The sequence below is a fragment of the Schistocerca serialis genome, chromosome 6, assembly GCF_023864345.2.
Source record: "Schistocerca serialis cubense isolate TAMUIC-IGC-003099 chromosome 6, iqSchSeri2.2, whole genome shotgun sequence".
NCBI classification, from domain to species: Eukaryota; Metazoa; Arthropoda; class Insecta; order Orthoptera; family Acrididae; genus Schistocerca; species Schistocerca serialis.
In genome coordinates this window covers 328,014,520-328,032,400 of record NC_064643.1, presented here as the reverse complement: position 1 = coordinate 328,032,400, position 17,881 = coordinate 328,014,520, and the positions used below count along the sequence as shown (strand labels likewise).

The 17,881-nt window shown below is 40.4% G+C and overlaps 1 protein-coding gene across 4 annotated transcripts in view; it reads right to left on the bottom strand.

The window, feature by feature from the left end:
* LOC126483988 (GATOR complex protein WDR59) overlaps positions 1-17,881 on the bottom strand; it is a 292,472-nt gene that overhangs the window by 168,916 nt on the left and 105,675 nt on the right. For all 4 annotated transcript variants that reach the window (XM_050107289.1, XM_050107291.1, XM_050107292.1 and 1 more), the window contains exons 8-11: positions 9,830-9,909; positions 9,666-9,747; positions 5,934-6,136; positions 5,687-5,851 (exon numbers count right to left, since the gene is read on the bottom strand). In XM_050107289.1, the coding sequence (XP_049963246.1) occupies positions 5,687-5,851; positions 5,934-6,136; positions 9,666-9,747; positions 9,830-9,909 (530 nt within the window). The remainder of the gene's footprint in view (positions 1-5,686; positions 5,852-5,933; positions 6,137-9,665; positions 9,748-9,829; positions 9,910-17,881) is intronic.

The following is a 17,881-nucleotide window of genomic DNA, read 5'->3' as shown; positions in this document are numbered from 1 at the left end:
GCACCAAACTGAAGAAAATTAAGTGAGACAACCATCTATGGGATGAGGCCATCATAGATGAAAATTCTCCCTGGATGACAGTCACCAAATCCAAGTGCTAGTCAACCCAGGGACTTCCTATTCTGTAATTCCGAATACTTGTTGCCATCAGCTACAAAAGGCTATGTTCTGTGATATGAAAGTGATTGTGCTGGAACTCACAAATGGGGAATATATCCCCCCAATAGGAACAGGTAGTGTAAGAATAACTATCAGTAGTAGTACACAGCCTTTCGAAGTTTGTCGTTTTATCAGGACAGAGTCATGTTGTTATTCTCGGATACGAGTTCGTGCAAGCATCATGAGCAGTCACAGACTACAGGCTATCACAGCTCCAGAGTCTTGGGGTATTTCAAAAGTGCACATAAGAAAGGTTGCTCTGAGCGGCTGTTTACCACTGAAGATGTTATTACCCCACCATCATCGATGAGATGATTTTGATTTGTCAATATAGGTGCTCAGTTAAACAATGAAGCATTTGTGGATTACAAAAACTCATCACTAAAAGTATATGTATGGGTGCATCCAAATCAGTTCAGCATCAAAGAAGATTCATACTCTGCTGTCTCTACAGCACTAGAGACTACCAGAGGGGGGAGGGGATACTATAGAACTGTCAGTAGGATCTGGCCTCACCGAGAAACAACGCTAGAGAGTGTTCACCGCTCTGTGCCAATTTTCAGATGTTTTCAAACTTGGAGTGGAGAAAAAACAGACCAAACAGCCAATGGTAAAACCATATCAACACTGGAGATCATCCACCAACTAGCCAGTGCTCACATTGGGTGTTACTGTATGAGAGGAAGTCACTGGAGCTTTAGAGAGTCCTTGTTGTCTTTGTGAAGCAGAAGGATGGCACACGTTGTTTCTGTGCTGACTACCAATAACTGAACAAAAACACAAAAAAGATATCTACCCACTGACGCACCCCAGAATGCTTGAATGGAGCAAAGTATTTCTCAACTGTGGATGTGCAGAAAGGCTACTGGGAAATCAAGAGTGATTGAAGCTGAAGAGAAAAGACTGTGTTCATAATGCCTGACAGTCTCTAAGAGTTCAAAGTTATGGCATTTGGGCTGTGTAATGCTCCATCCACCTTCAAACATATGATGGCCAACCTGCTTTGAGACCTCCAATGGAAATGTGTTATTGCTATCTGGATGACACTATCACTTTTTCAAAGACTTCTGAGGAGCATCTAAGCCACTGACAACTGTGTTGAAGTTTGTTCAGCCAACAGGACTCCAACTAAATCAGAAAAAGTGCCTCTTTACTACTCAAGAACTAATAATGTTGGGCCACCTAGAGAATAGTAATAGTGTCTGTCCCAGTCCAGAGAAAATAATAGCAGCCACAGATTTCCCAATTCCCCAGCACATTCATGACATGAGAAGTTTACTCAAAATGTGCTCTTACTACCAGTGATTCATAAAGGACTTCTGTATGAAAGCACAACCCTTGCAATAACTACTGCAGGGAGATGTCAAATTTTCCTGGAATAAGATGCAAAAAGATCTTTCCTTGTCCTTAAGGAGGTACCAACATCTTCTCCAGTCCTAGTATTGTATGATGAGAACACTGAGACAGAATTCCACATCGACACTATCCAGTTATGATGTAGGTGCAGTTCTAGTGGAAATTCAAGAAGGTTTTGAAAAGATGATAGTTTGCACTCTCAGAGTACCCTCCTAGCCCGAGTTGAAGTAACCTACTAACAAGAAAGAAAAGTGTCTTGCAGTTGTTTCTGGTCAAATAAGGTTCTGAAAAGATGATAATTCACACTCCCAGAGTACCCTCCTAGTCCGAGACGAACTACTCTACTACCGAGAAAAAGTGCCTTGCAGTTGTTTGGGCCATCAACAAGTTCCAGATGCTCTTATTTGGCTAACCATTCACCTTTGTGACAGACTAGCATTCCCTACATTAGATGGATAACCTGAAAGATACATTTGGAAGAATGGCAAGATAGGCACTGAGGTTTCAGGAGTATTATGTCATAGTGGTATACAAAAGCAGATGCAAATACAAGAAGACTGAATGTATTTCAAGGAATCTTTGATGCAACACAGCAACATGGATAACTCTGTCACTGCTGCGGTAAATGATACTCCTGATGAACGGTGGGAAGATCCGGCACAGCTGAAAACCACAGAAGCTTTGAATAAGGAGGAACCGACTAAAGGGGAATTTCAATTAATAAACATAGTATCGTATAATGGGAATTATGATCCAATGGGGTGGGAATGGGTGTTCGTCATACCAGCTCCTCTACAGTCAGGTATTCTGAAATATTTCCATGATGCTCCAACATCTGGTCATCTGGAATTCAGACAGAAGCTGATTCAGCTTTAACTGGTCAGGTCTCTAACAATCTATTAGACATTATGTGAGCCACTGTAAGGAATCTCAGCGATGTGCAGCAATTACCTCCTGAGCATCTGATACCATTTCCACCTGCTCAACCTATTGGAGAGACTCTCAAAGCTGACAAACTGGAATCTATGGATAATAGTATGCACTGACTATCTCAACCACTGCACTGTCACCAAAGTTCCATGTAGAAGACATCAACACCATGTGTTATGCTTTCTGATCAAGGAAAGGTTTTCCAGAGGCATTTTCACACTGTGATGTCATCCACAGAATGACAATTGCCTACAACTCACATATGACCTTGCTGAATGGTTTAATAAGACACTGCCAGATATGCTCTCAATGTACGAGTATGTTGAGGCAGAACAGAGATATTGGGACACAATACCGCCCATCGTGACATTCGCATGTAGCACAGCAGAACGAGATACTACAGGATTCACACTGTTATTTCTGCTCCACGATCGCAGAGCCGAAACAAAAATTGATTTTCCCATTTCAACCAGACGATACTCCAGATGGCTACATGAAACGCTTTATCACCGGGACAGAAGGAGCAAGACAACTGGCTCAGACACGGGTCCTGAACGACTGGGAGAAAGACTGAGAGCACTATCGTGCCAAGCACTGGCAAATAAACTACAGCCCAGAAGACTTGGTACAAGTTTAGATGCCAATGTGGGAAGTGGGACTTTCAGAAAAGTTAATAAAAATCCTACTTTGGGTCATATTGTATACACTGTCACTTGTCAGATGTCACACACAAAGTTGTGACACACGAAGTTGAGGATTATGACCCTTCATCAATAAGACCAAAAGGCAGAGACATTGTCATGTCCTCTGTATGAAGCCGTACTATAGTCCTGATGCACAGATTGACTGTGGGGGCTTCTTATTCAGGAAATTGAAGACCTGCTCCACGATTGCAAAGCTTTGACAATAGAGGCTACCTCTGATGCTCATCACAGTGAAGAGGATGTGACAACACAACCAAAATGCTACGATCTGCCAATGCTGCCCTAGAGACAACCACTGACAAGATCTAGATCCAGGGCACTGTTTGGGAACAGCAGATCACTGTTTCTCAAGGAAAGGAGACAATGCTGTAACCTGTAGTGTAGGCAGTGTGGCACAGTGTGCACGCAGTGTGGCACAGTGGTTAATGTAGCTGGCTGGTGTGCTGCGGGTCACAAGTTCAAACCCGACCACTAGCAATTATTTTTATTTAGTACTTGTAATTTCTGGAAGGTTGTTGCAATTTCTTGGCAACGTCCTAGCCGCAGTGGATACACCGGTTCCCGTCAGATCATCAAAGTTAAGTGCTGTCGGGTGTGGCCGGCACTTGCATGGGTGACCATCTGGGCCGCCATGTGCTGTTGCCATTTTTCGGGGTGCACTCAGCCTCATGATGCCAACTGAGGAGCTAATCAACCGAATAGTAGTGGCTTCAGTCAAAGAAAACCATCATAACAAGCGGGAGACCGGTGTGCTGACCACATGCCCCTCCTATCCACATCCTCAGCTGAGGATGACACGATGGTTGGATAGTCCCGATGGGCCACTTGTGGCCTGAAGACGGAGTGCTTTGTTGTAATTTCTTACATTTGCAGTTTTTGTATATTTTACAATATTAGATATGTGTATAAAAATAAGCAGTCTTTGAACAGGAATTCAGTTTTATTCAGGGTGCACGTTGGCGTTCATAACATACATGACTTCGGTGGTAAGTTTCGTACTTCACTGATGACCCTGTTTTCGCATTTGGGATTGGCTGTGATTACAATATGAGAATATTGACTCATTCAGAAGAAACTGTAACATTCATTTAGTGAACACTAAAAAGAAGAACGATGTCCACTTGGATGATACTTTCTTAAGCACTGTACAGAAAGGCGTGCACTATTCAGCAGGTTTCACTTTCAATAGGCCTCCTGCAGAACAGAAAAATTTGACTGGTACGTCACAAGTATTCAAATCCAAGTTGAAATGATTCATTGTGGCCTATACCTTCTAGTCTGTACAGGAGTTCGTTTCAGTACTTGAAAACTTTCCTCTCTCATCTTCATGTTATTTATCTACACACTCTCTCACATTTTTGTGTTTTATCAAGTTTTTAGTTAACAAATTTTCTAATCAGCATTCTATAAATTATGTATTACCACATTCCAGGACCAAGGAGCTTTGGTTCAAACGATCCCATGGAATTTGGTATTTACAAAATAAATAAAGATAGAAAGAAAGAAATACAAATAGTGTCCAATAAGTAAGGCAACACTTTTTTCTGAAAGCAGGTTAGTTTTATTCAGGATTCCAGTACACCAACTTATTCCTCACTCTTTTGTCTACAAAACCTTATCCGTTCAATGGGATAGCCTTACACCACCTTGCCAAGAGAGCTCTTATGTCCACATGGTAACACTCTATTGGTTGACGTAAGAGCCCACATCATGCTGTGATGATGTTTGACAAAAAATTGTCACAATTAGCTTTGTAAATTGCAAGCAATTCTGCACAGATGGTCCTTCATTGCTCTTTATGGTCTTCTGTTGGGCAGTGAGGAATCCATTGGGCACAAACCAACTGGTAGACAAATGTGTCCGCACTATCAATGGAGATGTCCAGTTGTGCAGTGAGGTGTTTGATTGTAATTTGTTGATCACCTCAAATGAGAGTGTCCACATGTTCCAAAATTGCAGGAGTCACTGCTGTGCAGAGCCGGCTGGCACACGGGAGATCGGATAGGTTTGTGTGACCTTGTTGTGATTACAACAGACGCCTCGCGCAACAACTCACCGTACTTTCATTCACAGTTAGGTCTCTGTAGATATTTTGCAAGAGCCTATGAACATCTTCAATGTGCTGTTTTTCCATCAAAAGAAACTTAATGATGGCTGTCTGCTTGGAGGCTCTCTGCTTGAAGGCTATGTGTAACTTCATCATCCACTGGAACTTCATGAAACTATAGGGTCTGAGGCAGGAATATTCCATGATGTCCACAACAAAGTCCACAATTTTTCAACCCACATCGAGTGAGAAAAAAAGTGATACATTACTTGCTGAATGCTCCTTGTAATTGCACTTGTCAGACTTATTTTCATAGCTTGCACTCCCTATTACTCTTTTGTTTTTTGGTTTGTAATCTGATACTTTTGAACAAATAAAAAAATGTTAAACAATAACATTTAAACCAGATAGTATTAGAATGATCATAAACAACTGTTAACAGTTCTACACTACAAATGTAACATGATATGAGTCTGCACTATTAACTTGCCTTTAAAACTTTTGCCATGGCATTGCTGTCAAATGTTGTCCCCTGTCCAAACTGGAATGATGGAGCAGCATTATAAGGATAATTTGGGGGGAATGTTACAAGCAAAATTACAATATGTGCATTCCGGGCTGCTGTAACAGTGCACGATCGCCTACTAACATCCATCTGGAAACAACAACAATAACAACAATATTGTACTGAAATAAAAACAAGTGAGAACATGCACTCAGCAAAAATGAGAACTCACAGCTTCCACGCGAACATTTGGAATATTAATGTTAAGTAACGAAAATTCTTGCTGCAATGTCTTTGGCTGAGTTGGTGAAGGGTTTACTTCCCTATCAGCATCAGCACTTTCCTCTACTGTCAGAGAATTAATTAACTCTGGAACACTATCATCATTTTCTAATGGCAGAGTCTGTAATGGATGTGTTATCACTGGGTCCATTACTGTAACAAATAAGAGGGATCAAGCACAATTACATGGTTACTGTTATACAGTGAGTAATATATTTTTAAAAACATGAGATCAAATTAAAAGCTTCGTTTGAATATCAGTAAAAGTTAAGCTACTCCTATCAAATTTAAGCTGCATGTTCACAGAATTCAGAGAACAAATAGTGAAACTATGGATCCCTCAATAACTATGTTCACTTCTCTTTATTGATGACTTGCTCACAAAATTCTTATAGGTGTAGAAAATAGACTTGGAAATAAGCAATTCTGAACAAAAGGGTATAATTATAGAGGACAATCACAAGTTCATCAGTCTTCCACAATACCACCAAACTATGATTAAATAAAGTAGAACTATTTCAATGAGTGTCTGTTCTACCCAACTGCCCCATAATTATCAATAATGCTGAAACAAGTTCAGTAGTATGTGCTATGTAAGTAATGTCCTGAGCACAGTATTAACATAGAAATGACTTAAGGCTATCTGATTTGCACTGTTGTACTCACTGATACATAGGTAATTATCTGCTAGGGGTATGTCACAAAAGAAAACTAAATATGAATTGTTGAGTTAATGTACAAGATATTTTCTGTAACATACAAGATTCACAAAAATTATCACCAACAACACAAAAAAACACATTAGATTTTTAATCAGGCAAAGGAACTGGCATGCTTTAGAAGTATGTATAACACAACTGACCATTTATATTTCATGAATGAAATTGCAGAAGGGAGAAACAAATATGAATTTCCCTTATGCCATGGATTCATAGTTCTAAGAAAGCTTCTGATGCAGTTTTAACAGATATTGAGAAACAAGGCAATGAATCAAAATATGTTACTGTACAGAAACATACATAAATCAGTGCTAATTGATCCCATTAGACTTATTAGACTTCAGTATGTTAGTCAGAAATTCAGAAAAGATAGGGGAACCAGGCAAGGAGGTTCCATATCATCAAAACTGTTCCCAGCAGTCCTACAGCAAAATTTACAGATTTTTTAAACTGGGAAAGTGAAGGAAGATTACATGTTAATGGGACTTATTGTGACAACATTCGTTTCACTTACGACACTGTATGGTTTGTCTGAAGTACTCTTCAACAACAAATAGAAGAATTTAGTAGAGCAAGTTTGAAAGTAGGCCAGAAAATCAGTTATAGAAAGATTAAAATAATGTACAACCACAGCACTGTAAAAATAATAGTACAGATTAACAAAGAAGACACATAACAAGTTAAAATAGTATCGTACATAGGGTAACTGAAGGCAGTGACTGCATGGGCAGCAAAAGAAATAAACAGAAGAGTAAAGTGGCCTGGAGTGTATTCAACAACCTAAATAGAATTTCCAAACTAAATTTATAACATGTCTGATAAAAGGAACTTCATAATCATTGTGTATTTCCAGTTCTGAATTACGGCAGCGAGATATGAACTATTAATGCAAAGAATTAAAAAACTGAGGGGCGCACAGTGAGCAATGGAGAGAGGCGTTCTCTCAATTACGAAGATACATAGGAAAAAATGGAAGCAGATTACGGAACATTCTGTAGTGCAACACATAATTATAACCATAATTAAAATAAAACTAAGGTGGGTGGGACATGCAGCACGCAAAAGGATAGCAGATGGGGCTAAGGAGTTCTTTGGTGGATTCCACAAGACAAGAGTCTGAGATGTCAACTTAATGGAAGCTGGATAGACAACATTATAAACACACAGGAGAAATTATATATTATTGTATTATATATACAGAGCATTTCAAACAGGACTTAACAGCTTTGAAAATTCATATAAATTAATTTGTAATACCTACAGAGGTGATTGCAGTGTCAATTTATACGGAAATACAACAAGTTTAGTCTTGTGTAGTTCACTACTGCCGAATCGCAACATAAGGAGCACAAGCGACAGTTGCATTAAAGATGGCTGCCTTCCTTGGACCCAAGCGTACTAGCTGTGTGTTTTGGTTTGAAGAATCAAAGTTGGTGACAACAGTTCAGCGTAATTTCTGTACCAAGTACGCTAAAAATGCTCCTAGTAGCCCTACAATTTATGAGTGGCATAAATGTTTTGAAGAAACAGGATGCTCGGTAAGACATGGGAAATCATCAAGTCATTCAAGCATGTCTGACTTCATCGTTGAGCAAGTGAGACAACGTTTGGTCAACAGTCCTAAGAAATTGACCCAGTGTGCATCTCACAAACTGCAAATCCCACATATGACTGTTTGGTGTGTGTTGAGAAACCATTTTCACTTGAAACCAAACAGATTGACGACTGTACAAGCAGTCAAATTGCTTGCAAGAACTTCTATGTGGATATGTTAAATCGATTACACGAGGACAAACATGTCTTGGACAAAATGATTTTTTCCTGACAAGTTGACTTTTCACTTAAGTGACAAGGTTAACACACATAATTGTAGGATTTGGGGCACCAAAAATCCACATCAAACACTGAAACATGTTTGTATGATAGCGCTAAACCGAATATTTTTTGTGCATTGAGCAAGAACAGAGTACACAGCTTCCTTTTTTTCCGTGGAAGAACCATCAACAGGATAGTGACCTGGGTATGTTACAACAATTTTTGATACCACTGATTGTTGAGTATGACCAAGAATGAAATGCTTACTTCATGATTGTTGAGGATGACCAAGACTGAAATGCTTACTTCATGCAAGACGGTGCACGAACCCACTACCTAGCTGACATCTGTGATTTTGTCAGTGACCGCTTTCCTGGTCAATGGATTGGCCATGATGCACCAATTGCATGGCCCCCACATTCCCCAGACCTGACACCACTCTATTTTTTTTATGGGGATTAATCAAGGATATCGTGTTTGTACCTCCTGAGCTGGCTTCTCTATCTGAACTTAGAGCAAGAACTTATGCTGCCACTGAGCAAGTTACACCTGCAATGCTACAGCAAGTTTGGGAAGAAATTGACTTCTGATGGGAGGCATGCAGGATAACCAATGGAAGGCACATACAACATATTTAGTTCCTTTCAATAAATGTATATGAATTTTTTAAATTTGTAAAGTCCTTTTTGAAACACCCTGTATATTATTATTGTTATTATTATTATTATTATTAAGACACATGGGAGTAATGCCCATGTGTGTAGGTGAGGATTGTAGTCCCTAGAAAAGTCTAATATGTAATATATTTTGTGAGAATAATATCTTACCTGTCCCATGTACTTATGCCACAGGGACACAATTACTAGTTGCAAGCACTGTTTTTACCCTGTGCAAGACTTAATGAGTGCCAGCCACCAATACTGAAATTGTGTAGAAGCGACAAATGGGATGGTGAGAGAGCGTGTGTTGTGTGTGTGTGTGTGTGTGTGTGAGAGAGAGAGAGAGAGAGAGAGAGAGAGAGAGAGAGAGAGAGAGAGAGAGAGTGTGATCACTAAATTCAGCACTTCATGATTTAGAGGCAACATTTTACCTTGATTTGCCTTACATATAATAGATCTAATGCATGTAAACACTACTTTTCTTTTTACCCAGTGTGCTTGTTGCAACAGAAGTTTCCTCTGTCTGCTGAACATCCACAATTGTTTCTCCATTAGTTTCACTGCCACAAAGCTGTAAATAAAAAGATAAGTTATGCCATAGTAAAAAAAGTGTATTTAAATTTCACGAGATTCATTAATATACTTTAGTGTACCTTCTGAAGAAAATATTCAATCCTCCATATCCTTAAGCTCTGATCTTTTGACCAAGTGATTAACTCATAATCTGATCCACCTGTCAGGAAAAAAGGAACACAAAGTAATGTCCAATTCTATAAATAAAACTGTAAAAATGCATCAATATAGCTTCTGTCAAGAAATGACACTATAAGTTCATATACTGACATATGCATGCATAGAAATTGAATGCACAGCATACTCCCACTATAAATACAGTAGTTTGGGGAAAAAATGACATACAGGCAGAGAGAATAAAGTGACTCACTTGAGTTATTTTTATATTTTTTGACACAATCGCATGAGTATTTCATTACGTTGTTACCGGTTTCAACCAGACAGAGGTCACCTTCAGACTAAAGGCTTCCCCTTCCTCCATCCTGTCACCCCTTCCCAGTTCACATACCTACATTCTACAAGAACTTTAACTTACACACAAATGAATATACAAGTATAAACCTACATATATCATTAACAAAAGTGTTTCCTCCTACCCTCATCATCTACCCCAAATATAAGATATTCTCTCCTGCTTCCTTCGCCTTAATCCATAACGAATCTCCTGTACAGAGCGTGCAAAGTTTCTGCACTTTCTCTTTTTCCTACTATCGACATTCCTACCCGAAACTGCATCTACGCATTTGAAGCACTTCGAAATGGCTTCAGATGCCCCCCACATGCACAGTAGTTGTAGGAGTCGGTAAGTGAAACTTACAAATATTTTGGTCTTACCCTTTGGAATGTACAGTTCAGATAACATCAACCTCTGACTGATTTTATACTGTGGTAATCTGTCTACATGATTTCCCAACTGCTCTTGATGTCTTAGGGCTCTGATGTCTGCTCTTGATGTTTTAGGGCTCTGATGTCTGCTCCCTCAACATGCTTCCTAATTTCCCTCACTTTTTTAGCAAAATTCTTAATGGACTCCCCCTCCCTGCCAACTCTTGTCCTTATGTTGTCAAACAGTGATGGTACGCGCCCTCTTGTAAATTACCTCTTATGGTGATAACCTCGTCACAGAACGGGCTTTTGAATTATGTGCACTCACAGTGAAAGATAAATACATGTCCCAATAATTATGGTGTACCCCATGTAATATCAAATTTACAGAATGTGGACAATCAAGTACTTTGGTTAATACTTATAATCTGAAATCAGCAACAGAAGTGATTAACAAACTCCAAAAATTCGGACAGACTGGATGTTAAGAACACTGCTCATCAGAGCGTGCACAATCAAACAAATACTAAAACATAAATTACAACCAATCAATACAGTGATTATGTCCTGCTACACTGTTGGCCTTCAGAAAAGTCATTACACCATGTAAAGATAAAATTCATGGTAAATTCCTTCCATTTTATATAATAATTAAACTGTGAACTGCTGTAAATCTATAATCAATATTTCATAAAACCAAAACTAGTGCCACATTTCAGATGACCCGCTGAAGAAGCTTTTTAAATAAATTATTAAATATATCTGAGGTAGAAAATTTCTACAATGCAGCACACAGAAGGCATTCTGCTAATTATAAACAAACATACATGGTCAAATAAGACTGAGCAAAATTCAGACTAAGATCTAAAGAAGTACATCTTATCAAAGTGAGAAAATGTTACAACCGCAAAAAAGAACACATTAGAGTAAAGAAAAGGGAACATTAAAATGTGGAAAGAAAGAAAACAGAAATATCTAACAGGGATGGAGTACAAGATTTTATCATATAGATGTCGCCTGATTCACTAACTTGAATTCGAATGTGACACCTGATGAGCTAAAATAATAAGGCAGTGTCAACCCCACCCTATTGGTCTGAAGGATTCCTGCTGACTTCCATCTTTCACACATTGGATGGAAGTATGTACCTTCAGGAGGCACGTTGGCTTGCCAATAGTTACCTTCGAGAGGGAAAATTCAAGTACTGCCAATAGTTTTATTCCTCAATACATAAATAAAACTGTAACCTACCTTTCACAATTGCTAGTTCCTTTCTCAGTGAGGAAATGGAGGTAGCAGAAGGTTGGAAAGGAGGGGCAGGTCACTCAGGTCCCAGGTTCAGAGGGTCCCACCTGTTGCCTGTTGAAAGGATGAGGATGAGACAAAGATGGGTAGACTTCAGAAAGAGTAGGAGGTTAATGATACTTCACTGATAAGCACTATGGTATCCTCTGTCCAGAGATGATAGAAGTACAATGTGACAAGTAAAAACATAGGAGAGAATTGGGAAAGAAGACACAGAAAAAAAATTATATATATATATATTTTTAAAAAACAAAGATGATGTGACTTACCAAATGAAAGTGCTGGCAGGTCGACAGACACACAAACAAACACAAACATACACACAAAATTCAAGCTTTCGCAACAAACTGTAGCCTCATCAGGAAAGAGGGAAGGAGAGGGAAAGACGAAAGGATGTGGGTTTTAAGGGAGAGGGTAAGGAGTCATTCCAATCCCGGGAGTGGAAAGACTTACCTTAGGGGGAAAAAAGGACGGGTATACACTCGCACACACACACACACACATATCCATCCACACATATACAGAAACAAGCAGACATATTTAAAGACAAAGAGTTTGGGCAGAGATGTCAGTCGAGGCAGAAGTGCAGAGGCAAAGATGTTGTTGAATGACAGGTGAGGTATGAGTGGCGGCAACTTGAAATTAGCGGAGATTGAGGCCTGGTGGATAACGGGAAGAGAGGATATATTGAAGAGCAAGTTCCCATCTCCGGAGTTCGGATAGGTTGGTGTTAGTGGGAAGTATCCAGATAACCCGGACGGTGTAACACTGTGCCAAGATGTGCTGGCCGTGCACCAAGGCATGTTTAGCCACAGTGTGATCCTCATTACCAACAAACACGGTCTGCTGTGTCCATTCATGCGAATGGACAGTTTGTTGCTGGTCATTCCCACATAGAATGCGTCACAGTGTAGGCAGGTCAGTTGGTAGATCACGTGGGTGCTTTCACACGTGGCTCTGCCTTTGATCGTGTACACCTTCCGGGTTACAGGACTGGAGTAGGTGGTGGTGGGAGGGTGCATGGGGCAGGTTTTACACCGGGGGCGGTTACAAGGGTAGGAGCCAGAGGGTAGGGAAGGTGGTTTGGGGATTTCATAGGGATGAACTAAGAGGTTACGAAGGTTAGGTGGACGGCAGAAAGACACTCTTGGTGGAGTGGGGAGGATTTCATAAAGGATGGATCTCATTTCTGGGCAGGATTTGAGGAAGTCGTATCCCTGCTGGAGAGCCACATTCAGAGTCTGATCCAGTCCCGGAAAGTATCCTGTCACAAGTGGGGCACTTTTGTGGTTCTTCTGTGGGAGGTTCTGGGTTTGAGAGGATGAGGAAGTGGCTCTGGTTATTTGCTTCTGTACCAGGTCGGGAGGGTAGTTGCGGGATGCGAAACCTGTTGTCAGGTTGTTGGTGTAATGCTTCAGGGATTCCGGACTGGAGCAGATTCGATGCCACGAAGACCTAGGCTGTAGGGAAGAGACCGTTTGATGTGGAATGGGTGCCCCACTTGTGACAGGATACTTTCCGGGACTGGATCAGATTCTGAATGTGACTCTCCAGCAGGGATACGACTTCCTCAAATCCTGCCCTGAAATGAGATCCATCCTTCATGAAATCCTCCCCACTCCACCAAGAGTGGCTTTCCGCCGTCTACCTAACCTTCGTAACCTCTTAGTTCATCCCTATGAAATCCCCAAACCACCTTCCCTACCCTCTGGCTCCTACCCTTGTAACCGCCCCCGGTGTAAAACCTGCCCCATGCACACTCCCACCACCACCTACTCCAGTCCTGTAACCCAGAAGGTGTACACGATCAAAGGCAGAGCCACGTGTGAAAGCACCCACTTGATCTACCAGCTGACCTGCCTACACTGTGACGCATTCTATGTGGGAATGACCAGCAACAAACTGTCCATTCGCATGAATGGACACAGGCAGACAGTGTTTGTTGGTAATGAGGATCACCCTGTGGCTAAACATGCCTTGGTGCACGGCCAGCACATCTTGGCACAGTGTTACACTGTCCGGGTTATCTGGATACTTCCCACTAACACCAACCTATCTGAACTCCGGAGATGGGAACTTGCTCTTCAATATATCCTCTCTTCCCGTTATCCACCAGGCCTTAATCTCCGCTAATTTCAAGTTGCCGCCACTCATACCTCACCTGTCATTCAACAACATCTTTGCCTCTGCACTTCTGCCTCGACTGACATCTCTGCCCAAACTCTTTGTCTTTAAATATGTCTGCTTATGTCTGTGTGTGTGTGTGTGTGTGTGTGTGTGTGTGTGTGTGTGTGTGTGTGTGTGTGTGTGTGTGTGTGTGTGTGTGCGCGCGCGCGCGCGCGCGCGCGCGCGAGCGATTGTATACCCGTCCTTTTTTCCCCCTAAGGTAAGTCTTTCCGCTCCCGGGATTGGAATGACTCCTTACCCTCTCCCTTAAAACCCAAATCCTTTCGTCTTTCCCTCTCCTTCCCTCTTTCCTGATGAGGCAACAGTTTGTTGCAAAAGCTTGAATTTTGTGTGTATGTTTGTGTTTGTTTGTGTGTCTGTCGACCTGCCAGCACTTTCATTTGGTATATATGGAGGGGATGATAGAAGTAAAAGAAGTAATAACCTAGTTTAAGTATTGAGTCATCAACAGAAACACAAAAAATAATCAAAACTTCACTAGAAATAAATAAGAAATGGAGTACATAACTGAGTACATAATGAAACTGTAAACTGATAAAGGGGGCAAAAATAAAGGGGTTGGAGTGGTTGTCACCAACAAAATATTTTAATTGGACGTTTGAGTTCAGGTGTTTTCATACCTGTTGATGGACAGGTAAGTAGCAACATTTGACGTACAAGTGGATGTACTGTATATCAGTTTCTACTTTCGTGTCTGATTACGAAGCCTTGTGACTTAGAGGTAGAGTGCAATTAAATTGGGAAGCAACAAATACAGCTGTTTGAACATAGAAATAAAAAGGAAATAAATAGTATTTATTTTTCATGTGAAACTCTAAACACCTGATACCTCCACCTCTCCCGTGACAATGAAACTTAACATGATTAAAGAAAATCAACATCAGGTGTTCTTCCCTTTGAAGCCTCAGATGTCATGAAAAAGTGTCATATGATACAGTGCATAATCTATCACTAAAACATAAACTATTTCTGAGAGGTTTTGTTTCCTGCAGTTACCTGGACAAATTGTGTGCAACCACACTGACTCAATTCATGGTATATCACTCCAACCAGTGTACAGAGTAACTCCCCCCTCTTTCCCACACTCTCAAAATAAAAATTCATCATGCTTGCGTATTTCACCCGATAAGGGGAAGCTGGAAATTCAAACGTGTTTCTCATTTGTCTGTTGGCACTATTACAGTTATTCATATTTTGCAAACTGATAAAATGATGCTCTTTTTCTGGCCATCGATGGTAAATTACATTAGAATTTATTATTTCAAATTTGCAGTTGTCCATCACCATGGTTAAAAATATGCGCACCACCTTAAATAAAATTCATATTTTTCACAGGAAATTAGCACAACAGGTGAAATATTCAACATGGGTCTCCACATATTAACAAAGAACACTTAAAGCTTGTAGCACATGTTGTTGTTGTTGTGGTCTTCAGTCCTGAGACTGGTTTGATGCAGCTCTCCATGCTACTCTATCCTGTGCAAGCTTTTTCATCTCCCAGTACCTACTGCAACCTACATCCTTCTGAATCTGCTTAGTGTATTCATCTCTTGGTCTCCCTCTACGATTTTTACCCTCCACGCTGCCCTCCAATACTAAATTGGTGATCCCTTGATGCCTCAGAACATGTCCTACCAACCGATCCCTTCTTCTGGTCAAGTTGTGCCACAAACTTCTCTTCTCCCCAATCCTATTCAATACTTCCTCATTAGTTATGTGATCTACCCATCTAATCTTCAGCATTCTTCTGTAGCACCACATTTCGAAAGCTTCTATTCTCTTCTTGTCCAAACTATTTATCGTCCATGTTTCACTTCCATACATGGCTACACTCCATACGAATACTTTCAGAAATGACTTCCTGACACTTAAATCAATACTGGATGTTAACAAATTTCTCTTCTTCAGAAACGCTTTCCTTGCCATTGCCAGCCTACATTTTATATCCTCTCTACTTCGACCATCATCAGTTATTTTGCTCCCCAAATAGCAAAACTCCTTTACTACTTTAAGTGCCTCATTTCCTAATCTAATTCCCTCAGCATCACCCGACTTAATTAGACTGCATTCCATTATCCTTGTTTTGCTTTTGTTGATGTTCATCTTATATCCTCCTTTCAAGACACTGTCCATTCCATTCAACTGCTCTTCCAAGTCCTTTGCTGTCTCTGACAGAATTACAATGTCATCGGCGAACCTCAAAGTTTTTATTTCTTCTCCATGAATTTTAATACCTACTCCGAATTTTTCTTTTGTTTCCTTTACTGCTTGCTCAATATACAGATTGAACAACATCGGGGAGAGGCTACAACCCTGTCTTACTCCCTTCCCAACCACTGCTTCCCTTTCATGTCCCTCGACTCTTATAACTGCCATCTGGTTTCTGTACAAATTGTAAATAGCCTTTCGCTCCCTGTATTTTACCCCTGCCACCTTTAGAATTTTAAAGAGAGTATTCCAGTCAACATTGTCAAAAGCTTTCTCTAAGTCTACAAATGCTAGAAACGTAGGTTTGCCTTTCCTTAATCTTTCTTCTAAGATAAGTCGTAAGGTCAGTATTGCCTCACGTGTTCCAGTGTTTCTACGGAATCCAAACTGATCTTCCCCGAGGTTGGCTTCTACTAGTTTTTCCATTCGTCTGTAAAGAATTCGTGTTAGTATTTTGCAGCTGTGACTTATTAAGCTGATAGTTCGGTAATTTTCACATCTGTCAACACCTGCTTTCTTTGGGATTGGAATTATTATATTCTTCTTGAAGTCTGAGGGTATTTCGCCTGTTTCATACATCTTGCTCACCAGATGGTAGAGTTTTGTCAGGACTGGCTCTCCCACGGCCGTCAGTAGTTCCAATGGAATACTGTCTACTCCGGGGGCCTTGTTTCGACTCAGGTCTTTCAGTGCTCTGTCAAACTCTTCACGCAGTATCATATCTCCCATTTCATCTTCATCTACATCCTCTTCCATTTCCATAATATTGTCCTCAAGTACATCGCCCTTGTATAAACCCTCTATATACTCCTTCCACCTTTCTGCTTTCCCTTCTTTGCTTAGAACTGGGTTTCCATCTGAGCTCTTGATATTCATACAAGTGGTTCTCTTATCTCCAAAGGTCTCTTTAATTTTCCTATAGGCGGTATCTATATTACCCCTAGTGAGATAGGCCTCTACATCCTTACATTTGTCCTCTAGCCATCCCTGCTTAGCCATTTTGCACTTCCTGTCGATCTCATTTTTGAGACATTTGTATTCCTTTTTACCTGTTACACTTACTGCATTTTTATATTTTCTCCTTTCATCAAGTAAATTCAATATTTCTTCTGTTACCCAAGGATTTCTACTAGCCCTCGTCTTTTTACCTACTTGATCCTCTGCTGCCTTCACTACTTCATCCCTCAAAGCTACCCATTCTTCTTCTACTGTATTTATTTCCCCCATCCCTGTCAATTGCTCCCTTATGCTCTCCCTGAATCTTTGTACAACCTCTGGTTCTTTTAGTTTATCCAGGTCCCATCTCCTTAAATTCCCACCTTTTTGCAGTTTCTTCAGTTTTAATCTACAGGTCATAACCAATAGATTGTGGTCAGAGTCCACATCTGCCCCTGGAAATGTCTTACAATTTAAAACCTGGTTCCTAAATCTCTGTCTTACCATTATATAATCTATCTGATACCTTTTAGTATCTCCAGGGTTCTTCCATGTATACAACCTTCTTTCATGATTCTTAAACCAAGTGTTAGTTATGATTATGTTGTGCTCTGTGCAAAATTCGACCAGGCGGCTTCCTCTTTCATTTCTGTCCCCCAATCCATATTCAC